Source organism: Danio rerio, chromosome 16, assembly GCF_052040795.2.
Source record: "Danio rerio strain M-AB ecotype USA chromosome 16, GRCz13ab, whole genome shotgun sequence".
In the NCBI taxonomy this organism is placed as follows: Eukaryota; Metazoa; Chordata; class Actinopteri; order Cypriniformes; family Danionidae; genus Danio; species Danio rerio.
The window spans coordinates 52,948,626-52,972,500 of NC_141036.1; the positions used below are offsets into that span (position 1 = coordinate 52,948,626).

Below are 23,875 nucleotides of genomic sequence, written 5' to 3' on the forward strand. Positions count from 1 at the left end.
GTTATACAATGACTTGCCTAATTACCCTAATTAACCTAGTTCAGCCTTAAAATGTTGCTTTAAGCTGAATGCTAGTATCTTGAAAAACAACCAGTCAAATATTATGTCCTCTCATAAAGGCAAAGATAAAATAAATTAAGTTAAAATAAAATAAGTTATTAAAATTGAGTTATTAAAACTATTATGTTTAGAAATGTGTTGAAAAAATCTTTTCCCTGTTGGGGAAAAATATACAGGGGCAACTTATAATTAAGGAGGGCTAATATTTCTGACTTCAACTGCATATATGAAGCATAATTACCAACACGGTTAATACATACTGTAATTAAAATATTTTTTTAACATTCTGTAAGGGGTCTACAAATGAAAAATAGCCATTCTTGGCTAATACTGGCACATTTTACAGTAATGTTTATTAATGTGCATTGACCCTGTAAACAAATAAACTAAACTAAACTAAATATTAGGCCATTACCACATTATTTTAAGCAAATTCATTCAAATCATGTGCTCTAAATATTTTATACATCATGCAAGCTGAGCCTAATAATCTCACTCCGTGTTGTGCAGTGATGTACTGAACATATGTTTGACACCCTGTTTTTAATTCATGTGTTTTCAGTCATTCATAATGCCCTATCAACCAATCAGCATCCATAACTGGAAGTATCCTAAATTTGAATTGTATTAGTTTCTTGGAGGTGGCATGGTGGCTCAGTGCTTAGCGCTGTCATCTCACAGCAAAAAGGTTTTGATTTAAGTCACGGCATAGCCATTTGGCATTTCTATGTGGAGTTTGGATGTTCTCCTCGTGTTGGCGATGGTTTCCCCCACAAGCTTAGGTTTCCCCCACAGTCCAAAGACATGAGCTATAGGTGAATTGAATAAACTAAATTGTCCGTAGTGTATGTGAATGAGTGCATTAGTGTGTTTCCCAGTACTGGGTTGCAGCTGGAAGGGCATCTGCTGTGTTAAACATATGCTTGAATTGTTGGTGGTTCATTCCGCTTTGGCAACCACTGATTAATAAATGGACTAAGCCGAAGGAAGATGAATGAATTAGTTTTTTGGAAGCATGGATTTACATTGGGCTTGTTCTGAGAGGAGAGTTGGCTGCTCTTGAAAGGGAGTATGTGCGTTTGTGTGTGTGGTACAGTATGTACTTGGAAAAAGGCTGATCCTCTTGAGCCAAATGAGTAGGCAGCACACAGGCAGTAATAACATTCAGAATCAGCTGCTAAATCATACAGTAGATCCCATTCTCTGACCCTGCAGCACACTCCCCACAAACACACTCTACTGAGTCTCAAAACATCTCTATTTATAGCAGTTGCTTGTTATGCCCCTCGTAATGTTCTCTGCAAGGTACAAACTTGCTTTTCTTCTTAATCAAGATTTAAATCACTTGAAAACAGCAGGTCTGTTAAACGTATCATTAACCTGCAGGAAAACCTTGTTAAAACCAGCCTCTGGTGGTAATTGGTTTTACATGGTTTATATAAAGTCATCATACAGTTGGATTTGTTTTATACATTAATTTTTTTGATATACACTATTACATATAAATCGCCATTGATTGTAATTGTCATTGTCCTGCAATTTTTCTATTTATATCTCACAATTCTGAGTTAAATAGTTTGTTTCTGACAAATCTAACTTTCAGTTTTGTAATTCTGTCTTTTTTTTTCTTGGAATTGAGTTTACACTACCTGACGAAAGTCTTGTTGTGGATCGCAGTTATAAGAGCAATAAATAATAACATGACTTTTAGTTGATCATTTGGAAAAGTGGCAGAAGGTCAATTTTTTTTTCGATGAATTATCACATTCATCACAAATACTGCAGAAGACCGAGTGGAACCCACAAAGACCCAAGATTCTCACAGAAATCCGTCAAGATTAGTAATGGAAAAATCATGGTTTGGGGTTACATTCTGTATGGGGGCGTGCGAGAGATCTGCAGAGTGGATGGCAACATCAACAGCCTGAGGTATCAAGGCATTTGTGCTGCCCATTACATTGAGGGCAAATTCTTTAGCAGGATAGCGCTCCTTCTCATACTTCAGCCTCCACATCAAAGTTCCAAAAAGCAAAGGAGGTCAAGGTGCCCAGTCACCTGAGGTGAACTTTATGGAGTATGTCTGGGGTAAGATGGAGGAGGCAATGAAGATGAATCAAAAGAATCTTGATGAACTCTGGGAGTCCTGCAAGAACGCTTTCTTTGTCGTTCCAGATGACTTTATTAATAAGCTATTTTAGTCATTGTAGAGATATATGGATGCAGTATTCTAAGCTCATGGGAGTCATGCACAATATTTGTTCTGTACATTATTTCTGTTAAGTGACAAGACTTTTGTCTTAGCAAAGTCAGACCTTATTGTCCTTATTAAATAATTAAAAATCAAGGCATGTTCATTTTATTTTAGCAAAATAAGCGTAATCTAGAGGCCTTTGCCCATCATATAAGCCACTTCTGATACCAAATGATCAACTAGAAGTCAAGGAATTATTTGTTGTTCCTAAAACTTGGATAGGCGATAAGACTTTTGTCACTGTTACAAAAAAATATTCTTACTTTAATCTATTTAATTTACCTGTAAAATTAAATTACTTAATATTTAAATTACTTAATTTACCCGTATCAATATGAATGTGTCATTGATCTCCACATTCAAGTTTGGAGATCAAGTTAAAACTAAAGTATGGGAGACTAATCTATTTATTTGAGTATATGTTTGTGGATGTGTTCTTAGAATAATACATTTTATTTTTGTATCTATCAGATGTAAAACACTTTGTTCAACCCTGGTTGTTTTTTTTTAATGTGCTTGATATTGAATAAATGAAAGAACCAACGAATGAATGCAAGAAAAAATGAAAGAATGAATGAAGAGAACCTCAATGGTTATGCAGGGCTTAATTTGTGCTGGAACATGCTGGATACACACTCCATATGCCATACGCCATACACTGCCATACACCGCCAAAAAATTCCCCACCCAACCCTGGTTTTCCATTTTGGTGTGCGACACCTCTCCATCCTTGGGTAACATGCAGGATCCGTTACTCCGATCTGTTCTGGGAACTCACAATTCACAAATTAAGCACTGTTCCTATGCATAGTATGGTCCATAATTTTTAGTCTTTTAAATTGATTACATCTGTCTTAGATCAAAAAACACTTGCATTTTGTCATAATATCAAATGCAGCATCAACTCTTCTTTCAGTGTCTGAAATGATTGGTTCAAGGATCTGGTCTCTTTAAGACCCACCTTTCTTTTTTTTTTTTTTTTTACACTTGGTTCAATTGCCCAGACCTTACCCAAATTCGATTGTCCCTCCTTGCTACCTTCTCGGTTGGTTTGTGTTTACACTGTCTTTTTTTCCTTCTGAACCCTGGTACGCTTGCCTCATCGAGCTGCTGTTTTGTTTACGGCTGTTGCTAGGTGAAGGCCATGAAAGCAAAGTCCCGAAATGGAAAGACGTCCGCACATCGCGGTTATTCTGCTTTTACTGAATCTTTTGGTTCTGGACATAAAGGAAGTGACTCGCGTCTATCTACCACAAAAGTATTATAAACATTCAGAACATCACACAGTGTCTGCAGAAGCTGTTTTTGGAGGAGACAAGCAGAAATTATCACTGTGTTTGCCCTGGCTAAGTCCCGCTTGTCACCAAGGTACAATACGTGACACACACACACACACACACACACACACACAAACGAATGTTATTGAACGTTACGTTGTTGTACTGTTGGCAATTCACTTCCGTTATTTCCGTTATTTAAGTGAACCGTAACTGAGTTCGCATGAACTGTACCCCAGACCACCTCTTTCAGGCAGACTCGGGTACGGGTTACGGGTGCGCACCCGTGTTCAAAAGACACGTTCACACTAGCTAAACGTACCGTACTATGACGTCAAACGAATCCGGGTGCGGCCAAAAAGTGCTAGTGTGAAAGCACCCTAAGAGCCGACTTTACTCTGATTGGTAAAATGGTCAAGTCTGTTGTGATTGGCCGACCACTTACAGTGCCTGTCAGAAACCAATCACCAATGATCATATTTGAATTTCAGCTTTATCAACACTTGTGGTATACAGTATGTCTGGAAAGTATTGATAGCGCGTCATTTTTTCCATTTTTTATGTTAGAGCCTTATTCCAAAATGGATTTAAATCATTTATTTTACTTACTAGTACCGAGTCGGACCCCCTTTTGCCTTTAGAACTGCCAAAATCCTTCGTGGCATATTCAACAAGGTACTGGAAGTATTCCTCAGAGATTTTCCATATTGACTTGATAGCATTACACAATTGCTGCAAAATTTGTTGGCTGCACATCCATGATGCAAATCTCCCAAAAGTGAATCCCAAAGATGCTCTATTGGATTGAGATCTGGTGACTGTGGAGGCCATTTGAGTACAGTGAACTCATTGTCATGTTCAAGAAACCAAACTGAGATGATTAGAACTTTGACATGGTGTATTATCCAGAAGATGGGTACACTGTGGTCATAAAGGGATGGAAATGGTCAGCAACAGGTAGGCTGTGGCTTTGACACAATACTCAGTTGGTACTAATGGGCCCAAAGTGCTTCAAGAAAATATCTCCGACATCATTACACCACCACCACCAGCCCCAGTGATAGTTGTTGAAAAATCCCAGTAGACCAACAGTTAGACAGCCTGTCTGGCATCAACAACCATGCCACATTCAAAGTCACTTAAATCACCTTCCCCACTCTGATGCTCAGTTTGAACTGCAACAGATTGTCTTGACCATGTCTAAATGCATTGAGTTGCTGCCATGTGATTGGCTGATTGAGTTGGACAGGTGTACCTAATAAAATGGCCCATGAGTGTATTTGCTGTTCTTGTGCACTTAAAAAAAAAAAACTGACAACTCATTTCTGGCAGGCATCTTTTCTTCTACAGGAGGACAATATATCTATTTACCATCCATTAATTTAATCCTTGAAACCTTGTAGACATTTTATATTAACAACCAGCTACATTACACACTGCTAATGTAATATTCAAAAACAAAAAGCTTTTGTGAGTTGAGCATTTGGAATTTTTTTTCAGGGTATATCGAGGAGGCCTGCATTGTTCCCTGTCCCTCTGACTGTAAACTGAGTGAATGGTCAAACTGGTCACGCTGCAGTAAATCCTGTGGCAGTGGTGTTAAAGTTCGCTCAAAATGGCTCAGAGAAAAGCCTTACAACGGAGGAAGACCCTGCCCAAAACTGGACCACCTGAACCAGGTAAACATTCCCCTTCCATATGCCTAAATGTATTATTAAAGTTTTTGAGTGTTTTGGTTTGGTTTGTTTTTTTGTTTTGGTTTGAATTGGGTTGGTTTGGTTTGTGGTTTTGTATTTGTTTGTTTGTTGTTTTTGTTTGTTTTGGTTTTGTTTTGTTTTGTTTTGGGGGGGGAGGGGGGTTTGGTTTATTTTTTTGGTTTGGGTTTTTCAGTTTTTGTTTGTTTTTTTTTTGTTTTTTTTTTGTTTTGGGTTTGGTTTGGTTTTTTTTGTATGTTTGTTTTGGTTTGGTTTTTGTTTTGTTTTGATTTGTTGTTTGGTTTTGTTTGTTTTTGTGTTATTTTGTTTTATCTTATTTTGTTTGAATTTAATTCATTGGAATTTCTTAGAATTTAATTTAATAATTAAATTTCAATTCATTTCATTTTACTTAATTTGAATTTAATTTTATTTGAATTTAATTTGAATTAATTTTATTTAATTACATATTTAAATCTATTTTTAAATGTTTTTATATTAGATTTTTTCATGCACTACAAAACAATTCTTTTAAGAACTGTTGAACTTATCGGTTCTGTGTGGAAACAAAATGGTTATTCATTGGTATTATTAAGGCTTTTTTAAGATTATTAAGAGTATTTTAGTTTTTATTATCATTTGATTATATAGAGTTTAATTTACAAAGAAATATATTTTAACTATAATATTTTATATCTCTAGATTCTAGTTTTGTTTTGTTGTTTAAACTTTAGTATTTAATTCTGGGTTAATACAGTTAATTAACACTAAGGTTGTGTAGTTTCATAAAAGTCTTTTTTTTTTTTTTTTTTTTGGTACTTAAACTTACATAAATGTTATCTACAGTTCAGGGCCGGAGTGGGACTCCTTTTCAGCCCTGGAGTTTCAAGCCTCACACCGGCCCACCTCAGTTCACGACTGACTATATTAAAATAAGGACTATTTACAAGTCAGTTTCTAATTACACTATCACGTCTTTTTTTTTTGAGAAAACAGCTGCTTTAGAACTTCAAATGTTCAACAACCCTAACAGTATTATGTCTTAACAATAAAAAGTGAAGAAAAAAATAAATAGATATTCAGACGAGGATCAAACCCGGGTCCACAGTGTCATAACCTAACGTGCTAACCACTAAACCACAACAGCTATGCTGTTATAGGTGGCCCGTCTGAATTATATCATCATTAACCAGGCTGCGAGAAAATAGATAAAAAGAGCAGAGCTGCGGTAAAATAATGACTGTGGTCAAGTAAAAAAAATAATTAATTTAAAAAGTGTGACTGCTGAGAGCAACAGATTCTGGAGCTAGGGACACTGGCCCTCACGGCCAAAAAACGGACCGGCCCACTGGGAATTCTCCCGGTCCTCCCGATTAGCCAATCCGGGCCTGCTACAGTTGTATAAATATCCCCTCAAAAATCATTTTACTTAATTTATTTCAGCTAGTTGCCAGGGAAATGAATGAAGATAACACACTCAGAAATTCAGAAAATAATAGGTCAAATGAAAATATAACATTAAAAAAATTAAATAGACAGTTTTGTAATGTAATTGTAACTTACAGTTTTACAGTAATTTTCTTCTGTGCATGATTATGCTTAACAGTATTTGTTTTATTAAACCACTTTATTGCTAGTTTTTAATAAATAAATGATCAAACCTTTTCTCTTGCTTAATTCCACATATTGTATGAAGTGTATGTACTGCAATGCAAAAATAAACTGATACATGATCCGCTGCTTTACAAATTGTAGAAAAGCAGGTATCTTTGCAGACGAGGTGCTGATAAATCATTTCTTAAGGCATACGGGTGCACCTATGCAACCTTAAAATACTGCCTACATAGACAGTTCACTCTTCTTCAAAGCATACTTCAAAGTTTACTTCTGGAAATGATGCCTCTGAAGATCCAAAAATAGGTTAAAAAGTGAACCTCAAATGATTCAGAAATGCTCGTCTTTTTGAGTTGCATCAAAGTCTTTCTGGGATGTTTTACTTTTGACAAATTGCTGTTCTTGGATTTGAACTTCATATTAAAAATCCTATTATTTATTAACATTATCAGGATCTAATCGTTTTTCTTGCACAGAATTTGAAGGTATCGAGCTATAACTATGCTTTATCTCTTTTGTTGGCTTATTTCTTTTTTTTTAGTCGGCATTTGTAGTTTTGCGAGCTGTATTTGATGCTGAGATTAAGTGCAGTGTGAAGTGAAGGTGATGTTTTGTGCTGCTTTTGGTCTCCAGACGCAGATGTTTTAATGGTATTTTTCTTTCCAATAAATGCTGCTCGGCCACAGGCACAGGTAACAACACTTTCCTCTCTTCAATTATGTTTCTTTTTTTTTTTTTAGATTTCACAATCTAGAGTTGATTTAAAGGGATAGTTCACCCAAAAATGAACATTCCCTCGTCATTTTTTCCCACTGAAAGAGTTCATAAATGCCTTTCTTAGGAACACTAAATAAGATATTTCACATTGTATTTAAATTATAAATTGAATATAAATTTCTGTAAGAAGATAGTACAGACAATTTCTTACAATCACTCCATATCTCAATAAAAACATTGTGCATTTTTGAAGTGTGCCTCACACAGGTGAGTGGGCTTGACAAACCACCTGTAGAAACAAATTTCTCTCCATGTGCACCACACACTTTACTTAAACTCCATCTTACAAGGATTGAAAAGGGAAAACAATGTTTACTTGTGAATGAACCACACAGTCATGTTGCATTACTTGTTTCTTCAATCTTAAATAGCACAATACCTTGCACAATACCGTTCTGTCTTATGTAAAAGGATTTAGTTTGTCTTAGGTTATGTGTATAATTAAGTATTTATAGTGTATGTATAGGAAGTACTTGGTATAGTGAGTTTACCTCATCAGTATGTTATGTATTGGTTTAAAATAGCACTTACGTCCAGTGTTGTGTTCATAATTATGATTGTTTATTTATGTCATGTCTTTAGCCGAGACATTTCATTCCACTTTGTCAACACATTAATGACAATAAAGCTTAACTTGACTTGATATTTGAAGAATGCTGGCAATCAGACATCCATAGTAGGAACAAAAATACTATGGAAGTCAATGGCTACAACATCTTCAGATATTTTCTTTTGTGTTCAGTAGAAGGAAGAGATTCAAACAAATTTTAAACAAGTGTAAATGATGACAGACTTTTCATTTTTGGGTGGACCTTTTAATTACACTCACAGATTTTATGTGGTTGTGTTTGTCTGTGAATATGATTTGCTTTGGTGTGCCATTACTATTTTTGAAGCATTGGAATAACAAACTATTTTTTTGTTGACAACTAATATTTTGTCAACAACTAATATTTTGTTGTTGTTGTTGTTGTTGTTTTCTTATTTTTTTATTTTATAGGGCTTTTTCCAGACTATAGATATAAAGCTAGCATTAAAAAAGGATCATATCAACCATACATCTGTTATGCTAGCTTAGAGATAAGACAGTTAATTTAAATCAGTGTTATTATTAATAATATGTTTGTTTTTTAGTTTGTTATCTGTTTGTCATTCAGTCGTTTGTAGGTATTTTTTGTATATTATTTTGTTTTGATTTTACTTTGTTGTTTATTTATAGTTAATTGAATTAACATAGCATTTGATTATTTTATTTGAATCTATTTTATTTGTGTTTCCTTTTCTGTCTTCTGTTTTGTATTTAGTTTTGTTTATTTGCTTAATTTGTATTCATTTTCAGATATTTTGTAAAAAAATTTTGTTCCGCTATATATGTCGATTAAATTAATGAATTGATTATTTATTTTATTTATTTGTATTGTTTTAAGGTATATGAGGTTGTGCCGTGCGTCAGTGACTGCAGTCAGTATGTGTGGGTGTCTGAACCCTGGAGTGTGTGGAAAGTGAGTAATGTGGACCTGAAGGAGAATTGCGGAGAAGGTGTTCAGACCAGGAGAGTCAGGTGAGTGTCCATCATCAAAATAATATTTTTAATATTTTACAATTTCTCACATTATCAATTTGTTTGCTATCTATCTATATATATATATATATATATATATATATATATATATATATATATATATATATATATATATATATATATATATATATATATATATATATTTATTTATTTATTTTTATTTTTTTTTATAAAATATGAGAAATACACTGTTAAAAATATCTGTTAAAGAACAGATTTTGTTTTTTCTCAAGTGTTTTCTGTTTATTTTTGGTTGTAAATTGCATTATGGGACCATGATCTTTGCTTTGTTGACTTTTAACGTTGAAAATTCAACTCTACAGTTTAACAAAGTGACTTTCATTGACATTTTAGAAATAATTTCATGTATAAGAAATAAAATATAGAGGAATAAGTCTGTAAAATACCAGAAAATGTACTGGCTGTTTATTACAAGGTTTCTGTACCATAATTCACAACCCCAACCTGGACAATATTTCACTTGAAACTATTAAAAATGTTTAGAAAAGTTCAAACTTTTCAAGCTTAAAAGTTGTTTGAAGAAAGATCAAGGTCCCATAATGCAGGGTTCTCAAACTTTTCAGCCCGTGACCCCAAAAACAACAATGCCAATGACTGGAGACCCCCACTATTTTCGAAAGTGGTTATAATCATAAAAAAGTTGCGCGCAACGGCTCACTCAAACCAATAGGCCTATAAACACAAGCATATTGACAACACAAAGTGAAACAGTCTAACAGCTATAAATTTTTATTTTATTATTATTTAATATTAACCTGACCTAATGAGACTAATGAGTGGTGGAAATCTGCGTGGGACTAAACTTAGAATCCTGCTCCCGCCAGGTTTTAGCCCGAACCCGACAACTCCCGCTTGTATTCAGCATTTGTTGTCCCGCTTCGTGACCCGCCCCAGCTATACAGTATACAGAGTCCTGACAGCCTATAACACGCGCACTCACACACACACACACACACACACACACACACACACACACACACACACACACAGACAGCTACAAACAAGTTAAACACAGTATCACGCTGTCACATTCACAAACATACATACGGATGCTCGCTCAGGAGTCCGGAGTCCTCTCGTCCAAAATTAAACCAGTTACCGACCCCTCCCGCGATTTATTCGGAAATTGGTCACACTTTACAATAAGGTTCATTAGTTAATGTTACTTAATGCATTTACTAACATGAACAAACAATGAACAATACATTTACTACAGTATTTGTTCATGTTAATAAACGTTAGTTAATGAAAATACAGTTGTTCATTGTGAGTTCATGTTAACGCACGGTGCATTAACTAATGTTAACAAGCATGAGTTTGAATGTTAATAATGCATTAGTAAATGTTCAATTATGATTAATAAATGCTGTACAAGTGTTGTTCATGATTAGTTCATGTTAGTAAATGCATTAACTAATGAACCTTATTGTAAAGTGTTACCCGGAAATTTATTCCTGCGCCGTAGAAATCTGGTCGGGTCCCGCGGGAATGCAGATCTCTAAATGGTGGGCACAATAGTTACATCACAAGTCTTTTCTTGGTTTAATTTTGGAGACTGCCGCTTAAATATCATCCTCCTTGTTCAGTCATGCCTGTATTGATTTTAAAAGTACATGAGTGGCGTAAAGGTGTCAAAGTTTAGCTAGTGCCGTAAAATTAATCTGTTGCATCTGACGCTATTGCTCTGTCATTAATCTAATGTTAAAACCCCAGGGGTTGCAATCCAATGGGGAGAAAAAATGAAAGGCTGATGGCTTTTTGTTTGGATGTTGCATTTTTATGTAACTATTTTGTATCTTCTGTAAGTCATGGATAAACAATGGTAATTTAAAAAGTTTATTTAATTTTTTTTAGATTTTTGGAAATCACCAAGCGACCCCCTCAAGGGGGTCCCGACTCCCACTTTGAAATCCACTGTCATAATGCAATTTAAAAGCAAAAATAAATAGAAAAAAATAAAAATATGACTCATAAAACACGAAAACCTGTTAATTTACAGACATTTTAGTGTAATTAATAAAAAGTTACAAGTTCAGTACACATTTTGGGTTAAAGAAGAATTTTGTGTATGCAAAGTCATGACTAGACCCAGGCAATTTTCAAAGGGGATTTAGTACTCAACCTACAGTTAAACAAGAAAAACAGTAATAAATAAGAATGGCAAACATTAGTACAAGTGAAAACAAATACAGAATCAAAAAAAACACAAAATGAGAATGCTAACAATAGCATCTTTCACACATGCAGACCTTACCGGTAATTTTTCGGAAAGGGAAAATGTGTGTGAGCAGACCCTTCTTGAAAATACTGGTAAATTCATACCGTCATTTTTCCTGAAAGAGAAGTTGTAACATTACCAGTAATTTTCCGGAATGCTGCTCTCTATGTGAACGCAGAAGTAAAAATTGCCAGAAAGGCAATGGGACGTCTACTCCAGCCAATCAGAACATTCAGATGCATTCACATCTGCGCTGTTTATGAAAATAAAAGCCTTTAAATGTTATTCAGATAACATTTCTATGTTCTTTCTTAATGCCAACTGTGGAAATAATCATCAATAAAATGCTTATGATAAACCACTGTGAGTTTACCTTCAACCTCTGCTTCAGTTGCTTGACGCGTGTGCACGCGCACACACATATTATGTACATCTCAACATGCGAAAGTGTTTCTCCAAATGATTACATCTAAGTTGTTCACAATACTTATCCATCCACAGAATTTGTAATGTAGTCAAATGTGCAAACACTTAGCTGCGGTTCAGGCTTTTGTTTTTGGATGTCTCTGAGACAAAAGCAGCTGCATGAATGCTTAAGCTTTAACCCTTTCAAGGCAGGCGTTGGACATTTGCAACAGTTAAAAATGAACTACCTTATTACTCCAGATACATATTTTATGAGTTTTTATTACTCAGAAGTACCACTGCAGGACTTGGTTGTCCATTAGCAACAAACAGTTTCCCCACTTGCACACCAGATGACACAAAAGACAAAAACTGTTTCTTGGAGTACCACATGACAAAGTGTCTTGGAAACATGACCCACTCAATGAGGATTTGAGATATTTGAGATATTGTTTTTGTTGTTGTTCTGCCAATGAAAAAAGCAGTTTGTTACTTTGTTTGAAAAGTTGTATATAAAAAGTTATTGTTCATATCATATTCAGTCGTCAGTGTCTAATTACCACACTAGGCCAATGTTGCAAATCTGCAACATCCCAGAACACCTTACATGTAAAGCTCTCTCTATAAAAAAAAAAGTCAGGATTCTATTGTACTCCCCCATATGATAATTTTTCCCAAATATCAGATTTTTCCTGTTTTCTAAAACTTAATTTGAGCCTGAGAGGAGTGAAACCATCAACAAAAGCCAGACCCCTTCTATGCTTACAATTACAAGCGCAGCCATTTAGAGGTCATTTCTGGTTAATGATGTCAGAATTTACCGGTGTTTTGTAATAGATATGCGAGCGGTCTTTTCTGGAAAAATTCCCGAAACGTCCTTGGTAAAGTTGCTCCGGACATTTTCCGTATATTTACAGGTACCACAGTGTGAAAGGGGCTATTGTGATTAAATTTTGGTCGTTTATTCCACATAATTGCACTGGAAATTGATGCTGAAGTATGTGTGCACATCCAGGTGTGTAAAGTAAGTAAAGTGAGTCTTATCAAATATGGTTTTACCCATACTTGAAATTGCTCCTCTGCTTTAACCCATCCAAGCGCACACAAACTGTGAGAGCACACACAGTGTGTGAGCATACACCTTTGGAGCAACCTTTGGATTAGCAGTCCAACTCACTGACCATTTTCATACACTGGTGTGTGTCTGCAGGTGTATGATGAACACAGTGGACGGTCCTGCTGACGCTGTGGAGGATTATCTGTGTGACCCAGAGGAGATGCCGCCGGGAACCAGAGAGAGTCGTCTGCCATGCCCAGAGGACTGTGTGCTGTCTGAATGGAGCCGTTGGACCTCCTGTGACCTGGTCAGCATTCATCCTTTATACCAGGGGTCTCCAATCTCGGTCCTGGAGGGCAGGTGTCCCTGCAGGGTTTAGCTCCAACTTGCCTCAACACACCTGCCTGGATGTTTCAAGTATACATAGTAAGACCTTGATTAGCCTGTTCAGGTGTGTTTGATTAGGTTGGAGCTAAAATCTGCAGGACACCGGCCCTCCAGGAACAAGTTTGGTGACCACTGCTTTATACATTTAGACCATTCCTAGGCTGTGTCCAAAATCGCCTACTACTCGAGTACGCACTACATTCGAATTTGAATTTACTACCCAACCGTTAGAAACATACCTTCTATATAGTTTGAATACGAGTACTATGAATATTCCGTGGGATTTTGGGATAGCGCAGTGTCGTATGGATGCACACTTCAGAATCTCATCTGAAGTAGTATGTAATCCAGGTAATGCTTGCATATTGTTTTTCGAATACTATGAATTCGGACATACTACTCAGCTCGCAAACTGTTTTTAGTGTACTATATAGTATGCAAGTATGTGATTTTGGATGCATGTACTACAGTTGTGATGAACTGGAGAGCAACAACAGGGGTTGTATCCAAGTGCACCTTTATTAGAGTTGTCAGGCAGGCAAGGGTCGAAACAGCAGCAGGCAGTAATACAAGGCAAGTTTATTTATATATAGCACATTTCATACACAGTGGCAATTCAAAGTGCTTTACATAAACAAGAATAAAAGAAACAAGTAAAATAAAAATAAAAACAAATAATAAATCCAAAGAGTGAACAATGAAACATGCGGAAGGGTCGAGACAATCAATATAAATCATTTCATACAATCAAACAATCAATAAGTAGTATAGACAATCAAGGGGTCAAAACACTGCAAGACAAAGTAAACATGTTGTAAAGTTCACAGTGTAAACAAGGCTCAGCACTCAATGTGTGTGAACTGAACTCAGAAGGTAAACTGAAACTGGTGTGTGACTGCAGAGCATGATGGGAGTTGTAGTTCAGGTGAATGACAGCTTGCTGGGAAAGCAACAACGCTGGTGATCACAACAACAGTAGTCAACATTTGAATTGGATCAAAACCTTTCATTAATGTTGTTTTAAAACTATTAAACAACCATGTTTGTCCTGGGACCATTTAAAAAAAAAAACTTTTGTAGATCTGCACATCGACACTGATTTGAACTAGAGCTAGTTATCAGTTCAGATTTTTCCATTCATTTCTGATTCACAAACTTTTGATTCACTGAATCTTTTTATATGATTATTGCTTCAATTCTGCGATTGTTGATTTAATAAAAGTGCACAAATATAGCTATTGTTTTTCAGTGACAGAGTTATGTATGCATTATTGTGTTATGTTTATGAATATTTTGCATTCATGTAGTTTATATTTTTTATTATTGTATTATTTAGAATTTAGAATCATTTCTATTATATATATATATATATATATATATATATATATATATATATATATATATTAAATAGAAATTATGTAATAATATATATTATAAATAAAATATCTATATTAAATGTAGAATACAGACCATTTTTGTGGAATGTAAACAAAAACAATGGTCCTAACGTATTTCCTGTTTTACATTTTTTTAGTTTCTATAGATTCCAAGAATGCAAAAAGAGCCACATATTGATGAATAATGTTATGATAGCTGTTTTAATATTAAGTGATGATTAAATTGCCTCTTGTTACAGTTTTAAAATAGTTTAATATCAAGCAGAAAATGTCCACGGGCCAATGACATGACTAAATTGAAATGGTCTAATTGTTTCATATAAAATGTTTCATATATAATTTTGTATTATTTATATACTGTTAAATATTAAAATCAGTATTTAGAATTTTTTAACCATTTTTTATTTATTTTTATTTATTATTATTATTATTTTATTTGGTCTTAAGTTTTAATTATTTTCTTGTGTGCTTTTTAGTCTTTATTCTTTGTTTATTTACACTACCTGACGCAAGTCTTGTCGTCGATCCCAGTTGTAAGAGCAGCAAATAATAACTTCTAGTTGATCATTAGGAACATGTCAGAAGGTGCATTCTTCAGATGAATCATCTGTTGAACTGCATCCCAATCATCACAAATACTGCAGAAGACCTATTGGAACCTGCATGGACCCAAGATTCTCAGAGAAATCAGTCAAAATTGGTGAAGGAAAAATCATGGCTTGTGGTTACATTCAGTATGGGGGTGTGCAAGAGATCTGCAGAGCGGGTGACAACATCAACAGCCTGAGATATCAAGACATTTGTGCTGCCCATTACATTACACAGGAGAGGGCAAATTCTTTAGCAGGATAGCGCTCCTCATACTTCAGCCTCCACATCAAAGCTCCTGAAAGCAAAGAAGGTCAAGGTGCTCCAGGATTGGCCAGTCCAGTCACCAGACATAAACATTATTGAGCATGTCTGGGGTAAGATGGAGGCATTAGATGAATCCAATGAATCTTGAAGAACTCTGGGAGTCCTGCAAGAACGCTTTCTTTGTCATTCCTGATGACTTTATTCATAAGCTATTTGAGTCATTGCAGAGACTTTACTGTTCTCATTAAACTTGGATAGGTGACAAGACTTTTGCCAGGTAGTGTAGATATTTATTTCTGTTTTTAAACTGTTAAATGCTGCCTTGGCAACTGACTAAAATAAAGACTAATAATGTAGCAATTCAATATTTTCCATTTCATATATTTACTATTAAAATATATATATATATATATATATATATATATATATATATATATATATATATATATATATATATATATATATATATATTTTTTTTTTTTTGTAATTCAACTTTTTTTTATTGTTCAACAGCCAGGAACAAAGAACATACTTCACCCTACACATACATATTATACATGTTACATATTCAGCCACGTACACCAAGAAAATTCAACAAAGAATAACAATGTATAGCAAACATATATGGAAATTAAGGTTGTGGTGCCTTTGAATGTACATACTCATCTATCCTAATTTTAGATGTTGCCAAAGATTATCCCAATTTCTATGTACTTCTCCCTCATTGTTCAATCTCCCGAGCATACACTCATATGATGCAATTTCAATCATCCTATTAATCCACTCCTTCATTGCTGGCATTCTGGGACACTTCCAGTTACGTAGCATCATACTAGCAGCTGTAATGCATCCAATCTTGAGAAGAATAAAGGATTTTTTACCTATATTAGGTATGCTTTTAAAATATTATTATATTTTAGCATTATTTGAATCTTTGTTTCATATCTCAGTAAAACACCTGCTAAGAAACACCAGAGCAGTATCATTTTTAGGTTAGGCCAACAGGGACGTCATTTTACCCTGACATGAAATGACCTCAGCGAGAGCCAGCAGACATAAAAAACCAGAGCAGGTCATTTAAAGGCTCTTGTTAAACAGTAAAAGAGCAGCTTGAGGAGAAACGTAAGAGAATTACGGGCTCAGTAAAAGCCTAGTGTGTTTTGTGCTCCTGTTAAAGCCGTGCACTGGAAGAGGAGATCGGGAGAGGATGGCGTTCGCTCTGCGTTTGCCTAAAGAGGGAGAGGACTGTCCTGTCAGCATGCAGACCGAGCCCTGCCTGCTCAACCGCAACTGCTTCCACTACAGCTACAATATTACCGGTGAGCATCACCACAAAACAATACATCAGTTAGGATCAGTTTTGAATTCTGTGTTTGCTGTGGGACACATTTTTGTGGTTGTGCAATTTTGTAATTACATATAGAGTTGGTATACTACTATTTAAATATGGTATACTACTTCTACTATTACTAACATATAATAATAATAAAAATAATAATAATAATAATAATAAAATAATAATAATAATAGTAGTAGTAGTAATAATAATAATAATGATAATAATTTCTCAATAAAAACTAATAAATGTTAAGATGTCTTTCATCATCAAGATGGCTATATAATAATAATAATAATAATAATAATAATAATAATAATAATTTCTAAATAAAAACTAAGAAATGTTAATATGTCTGTTATCATCAAGATGGTCATATAATAATAATAAATATAATAATAATAATAGAAGTAATAATAATAATAATAATTTCTAAATAAAAACTAAATAAATAAAAAGAAATGTTAAGATGTCTTTTATCATCAAGATGGTCATATAATAACAAAAATAATAATAATAATAACAACAACAATAATAATAATAATAATAATAATAATTTTTTAAATAAAAACTAAGAAATGTTAAGATTACTGTTATCATTAAGATGGTCATATAATAATAAAAAATTAAAATAATAATAATAATAATATTAGTAATAATAATAATAATAATAATTTCTAAATAAAAACTAAGAAATGTTAAGATGTCTGTTATCATCAAGATGGTCATATAATGATTAAAATAATAATAATAACAATAATAATAATGATAATAATGATGATAGTCATTGTTGTTAGAAGTGCGATATGGCTGTATATCGGCACTGGTGGAAGGCGTGGGTTGGCATGAGGCCGCAGATTGAGTGCCTTAGGCCCAATCCCAATTCTATTTTTGTACCCCTACCCCTTGGCCCTTGAAACAGAGTGGTAAGGGGAAGGGCTTCAAAATTTACCCCTAAGAAATGGGACAGCACTATTACACCTGCACACATCATCATATGTCATCACAATCTCTTACTTCATATGAGCGTGCAAAATGAGGGGTAAGGGGAAGGGCTAAGGGGTAGATTTGGGATTTTTTCTTAGTGTCCCACCAGTGGCTTCCTGTCATCTAGAGATGACAAAACAGGTGCTTTTGCTCACATTTTAAGATTATAAGACTGAACAGCATGAAATGCCATCAGTCTAGAGACATATCCCAGTATTTCTCTGTTGCATTTGTGATATCACAATACTTAACCCTGAAAAAGCCAAAGTAAAGGAAGCACTACCAGATTACTATGGGGTAAGTACAGCACTACAACATACGAAAGAGAGAGATCGACTTAGAGTGTCACTTATCAGTTTTATAATGATTTGATCAGCTGTAGTTTGAAATTACGCTGAGTTTTTCTCCTCTAAGTGCTTATTATGAGATCTCTGTCGCCATCTTGTGGCGAAACCTCAACCGTCTTTGCTCTGCTCTAAGTATGACAGTCTGATGGATGCCGGCAATCTGTATCTCCAAAATTATAAATATTTAAAATAGGCACTATCCTTATAAAAAAACTGCATAGTTGCAATCTAAACAACTACATTCTCACCTAAAAAAAAGCCTCAAAAGTACATTGTTGTTCAACAGCAGCAGTATTTGTCAAACTGTAGTGAGTTTATTTATCTGTTTTCACTCTGTGTAGGCGTAGTATTACAGAAGGATGAGGAAGCTGTATGAGTGCCATTATTGCAGTATATTGCATATATATATATATATATATATATATATATATATATATATATATATATATATATATATATATATATATATATACAGTTGAAGTCAGAATTATTAGCCCCCCTGAATTATTAGCGCCCCTGTTTATTTTTTTCCCATTTTCTGTTTAATGGAGGGAAGATTGTTTCAGCGCATTTCGAATCAATATAGTTTTATTAACTCATTTCTAAAAACTGATTTATTTTATCTTTATCATGATGACAGAAAATAATATTTTACTAGATGTTTTCAAGACACTTCTATACAGCTTAAAGTGACATTTAAAGGCTTCACTAGGGTAATAAGGTAAACTAGGCAGGTTAGGGTAATTAGGCAAGTTATTGTATAACAATGGTTTGTTCTGTAGATTGTCGGGAAAAAAAATAGCTTAAAGGGGCTAATAATATTGTCCCAAAAATGGGTTTTAAAAAATTAATAACTGCTTTAATTCTAGCCGAAATAAAACAAATAAGACTTTCTCCAGAAGAAAAAATATTATCAGACATACTGTGAAAAATTCCTTGCCCTGTTAAAAATCATTTTGGTAATATTTAAATGAGAAAAACAAAATCAAAAGGGGGCTAATAATTCTGACTTCAACTGTATATATATATATATATATATATATATATATATATATATATATATATATATATATATATATATATATATATCAGAGGTCGCATTAGACTTTCTCATTGTCTGTCATTTTGACGTAGAGGGTTGAAAAAATTCCGTCATAACCTATTATTGACGGTCATTTAATTTGCATATTTTCTAATCGCTTTTTTCATTCATATTTTAATAATGAACTTGCACGACGGGCATATAGGCTAAATTATTCATTTATTTAGGCTATTTGACAAATGAACAAAAACTGATGCAGAGGCAATTGTCAAAGTATGTTTCTTTGCCTCGGAAAGTCGACTTCCCGTGACAGTTTTAATTTTGTTCTGGAGGCTGAAGCCGCGTTCTGGTGCCACACTGGAGACAGGAATTACTAGCGCCACTTCAGCCAGTGCTTTTTAGTTTGGAAACATTTCTCCTAAGGAAGTGTTTAGAAGTTTGCTGGATTCTCTGAATATGGGATTTCCCGATCCTGCAAGCACTCGTTTCACCGGGAATAAATACTGCAGCACGCGCTCCTTCTGCACCAGGGGCGCAGCTGCACCCCTCTGCGTTCGGTAGTGCTCACAACACACTCCAAAGCACCTGACTTACTTTTGCCACTTGGTTGACCCGGCCGTAACAGCTGTCGGCGACTGAGGACTTTTGTCAGTTTGTTCTTCATCGTCCACTGCATCACTTCCTCTTTTTTTCACCTTTATTTTTAATAATTAAACTATTTGGGCGTTTAGAACTTCCCACACTCAGCTGCTGTGAGATATTTGCAACTGTACGCACACAGTGACAAAGAGGAGACAAAACAAGGGCAATCGCCATCAGCTGGACAGGAGTGGGAATTAAAGTTAGCAACAAATTACAATAGATCACCCTCAGCATAATCCGTATAAATGATGGATCACTTTCAGATTTTTCCGTCACTGCTGAAAAAAATCTGTCAATGATGGAAAATATTTGGTTAACATGACCTCTGATAGATATATATATATATAGTATTAATAATTATTATTATAGTAAAGGATGCTGTTACTGATACCATGTTGTTGTGTTGTTTTTTTGGATTTTTGTATTGCTTATATTATTATTATTATTATTGTTGTTATTATTATTATTATTATATATTAGATTATTAATTTATTAATTCACTTTTATTTATTCACAATAATTTATTTATTTATTTATTTATTCATTCATTCATTACATATAAAAAAATATACCTGAAATAATTGCTAAGATAGCTGTTATCAATAATAATAATAATTATAAGAATTATTAAATTATTAAATAAAAACAATACAAATAAATGTTGGTAGCAAAAGGCTTAATAATACAAAAATGATTGTTTTTGATGATCATTCTAAATAAAAATTTAAGAAGTACTAAAAAAAAATAATGTTACTAACATTACTATCATAAGTGCTAACAGCCAAACGCAAGCTAACAATCAACTAGGTGAAGCTGAGAACTGGTCCTACGTCATAAAAAACTGTGCTTAACAATTAAATCATTTGCTTTTTTTTCTGAAGCTGATGTGAAACCGATGAGTCATCAAATACACAATAGATCAATGCATGTTTTTTTCTTCAAAGACCACCGTGATTCTCTTTGAAGTACCCCAGTACAGAAGGAAAATGCCTCGTGAATTCAGTCACTTTTGTCCTTCCCTGTGGTGCCTGCTGTTTCTGAGCCTGTGTTTTTACCCGCAAAGCACTTCTTTCTCTTGCTGTTTTGAGTGTGTGAATGAGTCATTCAGCAGTTTGGATCATTACTGGATCTGCTTCCTCCATCTGCTCACACTTCATTCATGATTCCCCTCCGACAGCGTCCTGACAGCGCTCAAAGCATCCGCAGACCACCTCTGACCCACACATGTGCTTTAATGAGAACCCACAGGCTGAAATCTCTGTGTCTGTCTGATTGTCCGTGTGTGCCTGTTTGGGTCTGTGTGCATCCCTGTGTGCCTGTATACATCTGTGTACATGCCTGTGTGTTTGCCCATGTGCTTGTGTGTGTGTGTCTGAATGTCTGTGTGTGTGTGTCTGTATGTCTTTGTGTGTGGACCTGTTTGTGTTTGACTTCAACAACTGTATGTTATGTCCTCACCAAGATGAGAAAATCAATGTGTGTATCTGCATGTGTTTTCACTCAGACTGGAGCACATGCCAATTAAGTGCCAACGCTGTGTGTGGAATTGGCCTCAAGACGAGGATGCTGGACTGCGTTAGAAGTGACGGAAAATCCGTTGACCTGAAGTATTGCAAAGAGGTTTGTGCTTTCATTTACACACTCTTGTCTATCTGTACTGCAGACACTGGGAGATTACTGATTATTAACCCTGGTACTTCCCCACCCAGAAAAACTTTTTTGGATTGCATTTCTCAACTTCTAATGTTGCTAGTTAACACATTCAATGCATTTTTTTGAAAATGGTAGAGGTTTTTGCCCATTCCTCTTTGCAGTACCTCACAAGCTCTATCAGGTTGGATGAGAAGCGACGGTGTACAGCCATTTCTCTCTAGAGATGTTCAAAATAGGTCTGGGCTCTGGCTGGGCCACTCAAGGACATTCACCAAGTTGTTGTGAAGCCACTCCATTGATATTTTGCCGGTGTGCTTTGGGTTATTGTGCTGCTGAAAGATGAGCTGTCACCCCAATCTGAGGTCAAGAGCACTCTGAAGCAGGTTTTCATTCAGGATGTCTCTGTACATTGCTGCATTCATCTTTCCCTCTATCCGGACTAGTCTTCCAGTTCCTGCTGCAGAAAAACATTCCCACAGCATGATGCTGCCACCACCATGCTTCACTGTAGGGATGCTATTAGCTTGGTGATGAGTGGTGCCTGGTTTTCTCCAAACGTGACGTCTGGCATTCACTCCAAAGAGTTCAGTTTTAAGGCTGATTTATACTTCTGTGTCAAACGCCGGCGCTACGGCGCTGACGCATAGCCCTTCGTCGTGGCCGTCACTGACGTGCACCTCTCAAAAAATGTAACTACACGTCGCAAAAACGCATAGCGCAAGCTCTGTGATTGGTCGGCTTGGTAGCACTGACGAGTCTGGGCGGGACCGAGAGCCGCGTGAATGGCGCGAGCTATTGTTTACAAGTGTGAAGTACCGTGAAGGAGCTCCGGATGGAAAGTTTTGTTTTGTGTTTACCTCATAGTTAAAGTTGTTGCACGTCCGCCGGTCCCTGCCTCAAAATGAGCGAGTTTGAGCCACTTGTACATCCCGGAAGTGTTCAGGAAAAGCAAAAAAGCAGCAAAGAAACTCGACACAGAGGAACATTTACACCTCACTGGTGTAAATAATGCAAAATAATGCAAAGCCACGCGCGTTGCATGCGCCATGGGTTACGCCGGTCACCTGACGCAGAAGTATAAAGCAGGCTTAAGTGTCATCACACCAGAGAATTTAGTTTCTTATGGTCTGAGAGTCCTACAGATGCCTTTGGCAAATTCCAGGCGGGGATTGGCTTCCATCTGGCCAGTCTACCATACAGGCCTGATTGGTGGATTACTGCACAGATGGTTGTCCCTCTGTAAGGTTCTTCTCTCTCCACAGAAGAATGCTGAAGCTCAGACAGAGTGACCATCAGGTTATTGATCACCTCCCTGACTAAGGCCCTTCTCCCCCTGATCACTCAGATGGCCGGCCAGCTCTAGGAAGAGTTGGTACAAAACTTTTTTCAAAAATGTTTGTACTGGTGGTACAAAACATCTTCCACTTGCAGATGATGGAGGTCACTGTGCTCACTGGAACTTTCAGAGCTGTAGAAATTTTTCTGTAACCTTCCCCAGCCTTGTGCCTCGAGACAATCCTGTCTCTGAGGTTTACATACAATTCCTTTGTCTTCATGCTGGGTTTGTGCTGTGAATACTTCTGTACATGTAATTTTTCAGCTTTTTTAGTTTTTATACATTTCAAACAATCTTTTTTTCACAATGTCATTATGGGGTATTGTGTGTAGAAGTTTGAGGAAATAAATTAATTTAATCCATTTTTGGAATAAGGCTGTAACATAATAAAATGTGGAAAAAGTGAAGCGCTATGAACACTTTTCAGATGCACTGTATACAGTAACTCCACATAAACCCAGTAAAATACCGAAAAATGGATTCTGATATGCTGATTATCTGCTCAAGTGTCATTCCTTATTATTACGGATACAAATATATATGAAAAGGTGGCAAGACCAAAAGCTCCAAAAAGGTGTTGCCCCCTTTTCATATATATTTGCATACTTTTTGTTTGGCTGAGCACCAAGTTGAGATTGATATGCATGCTTTTGGTAAATATTTTGTGTTATTATGGTTGGAAAGATTATAAATGTGTATTTAATTCCAATCTATGATATATTTCTATGTGTAAAAGCAGTATCTATTAGAAGCTGTGACATAACAAGTGTATCCACGGTCACGTTTTACCAAATTGATGAATCCTTGCTCAATAAAAGTATACATTTTTACAACACTAAACCTGAAAAACATGGTGCACAATTATATTCCTTAGCAAACACCACCAAAATGTATTTAAAAAAAGAAATTGTAATAAAAGATACTCTTTTAGAATAGG

At 35.3% G+C, this 23,875-nt stretch overlaps 2 protein-coding genes across 21 annotated transcripts in view; one reads left to right on the forward strand and one right to left on the reverse strand.

Moving 5' to 3' along the window:
• Positions 1 to 23,875, reverse strand: part of LOC147840426 (uncharacterized) — a 362,844-nt gene that overhangs the window by 262,896 nt on the left and 76,073 nt on the right. The window lies entirely within an intron of this gene.
• The window catches only part of thsd7ab (thrombospondin, type I, domain containing 7Ab), a 279,181-nt gene that overhangs the window by 224,127 nt on the left and 31,179 nt on the right, over positions 1 to 23,875 (forward strand). For 9 of the 19 annotated variants that reach the window (XR_015510182.1, XR_015510184.1, XR_015510186.1 and 6 more), the window contains 5 exons: positions 5,089 to 5,267; positions 9,101 to 9,234; positions 13,110 to 13,263; positions 16,773 to 16,914; positions 21,454 to 21,569. Coding sequence is in view for 5 of the 19 variants with exons in the window: in XM_087284994.1 (XP_087141120.1) it covers positions 5,089 to 5,267; positions 9,101 to 9,234; positions 13,110 to 13,263; positions 16,773 to 16,914; positions 21,454 to 21,569 (725 nt within the window). In the remaining 14 variants the exon portion in view is untranslated. 19 annotated transcript variants of the gene reach the window in all.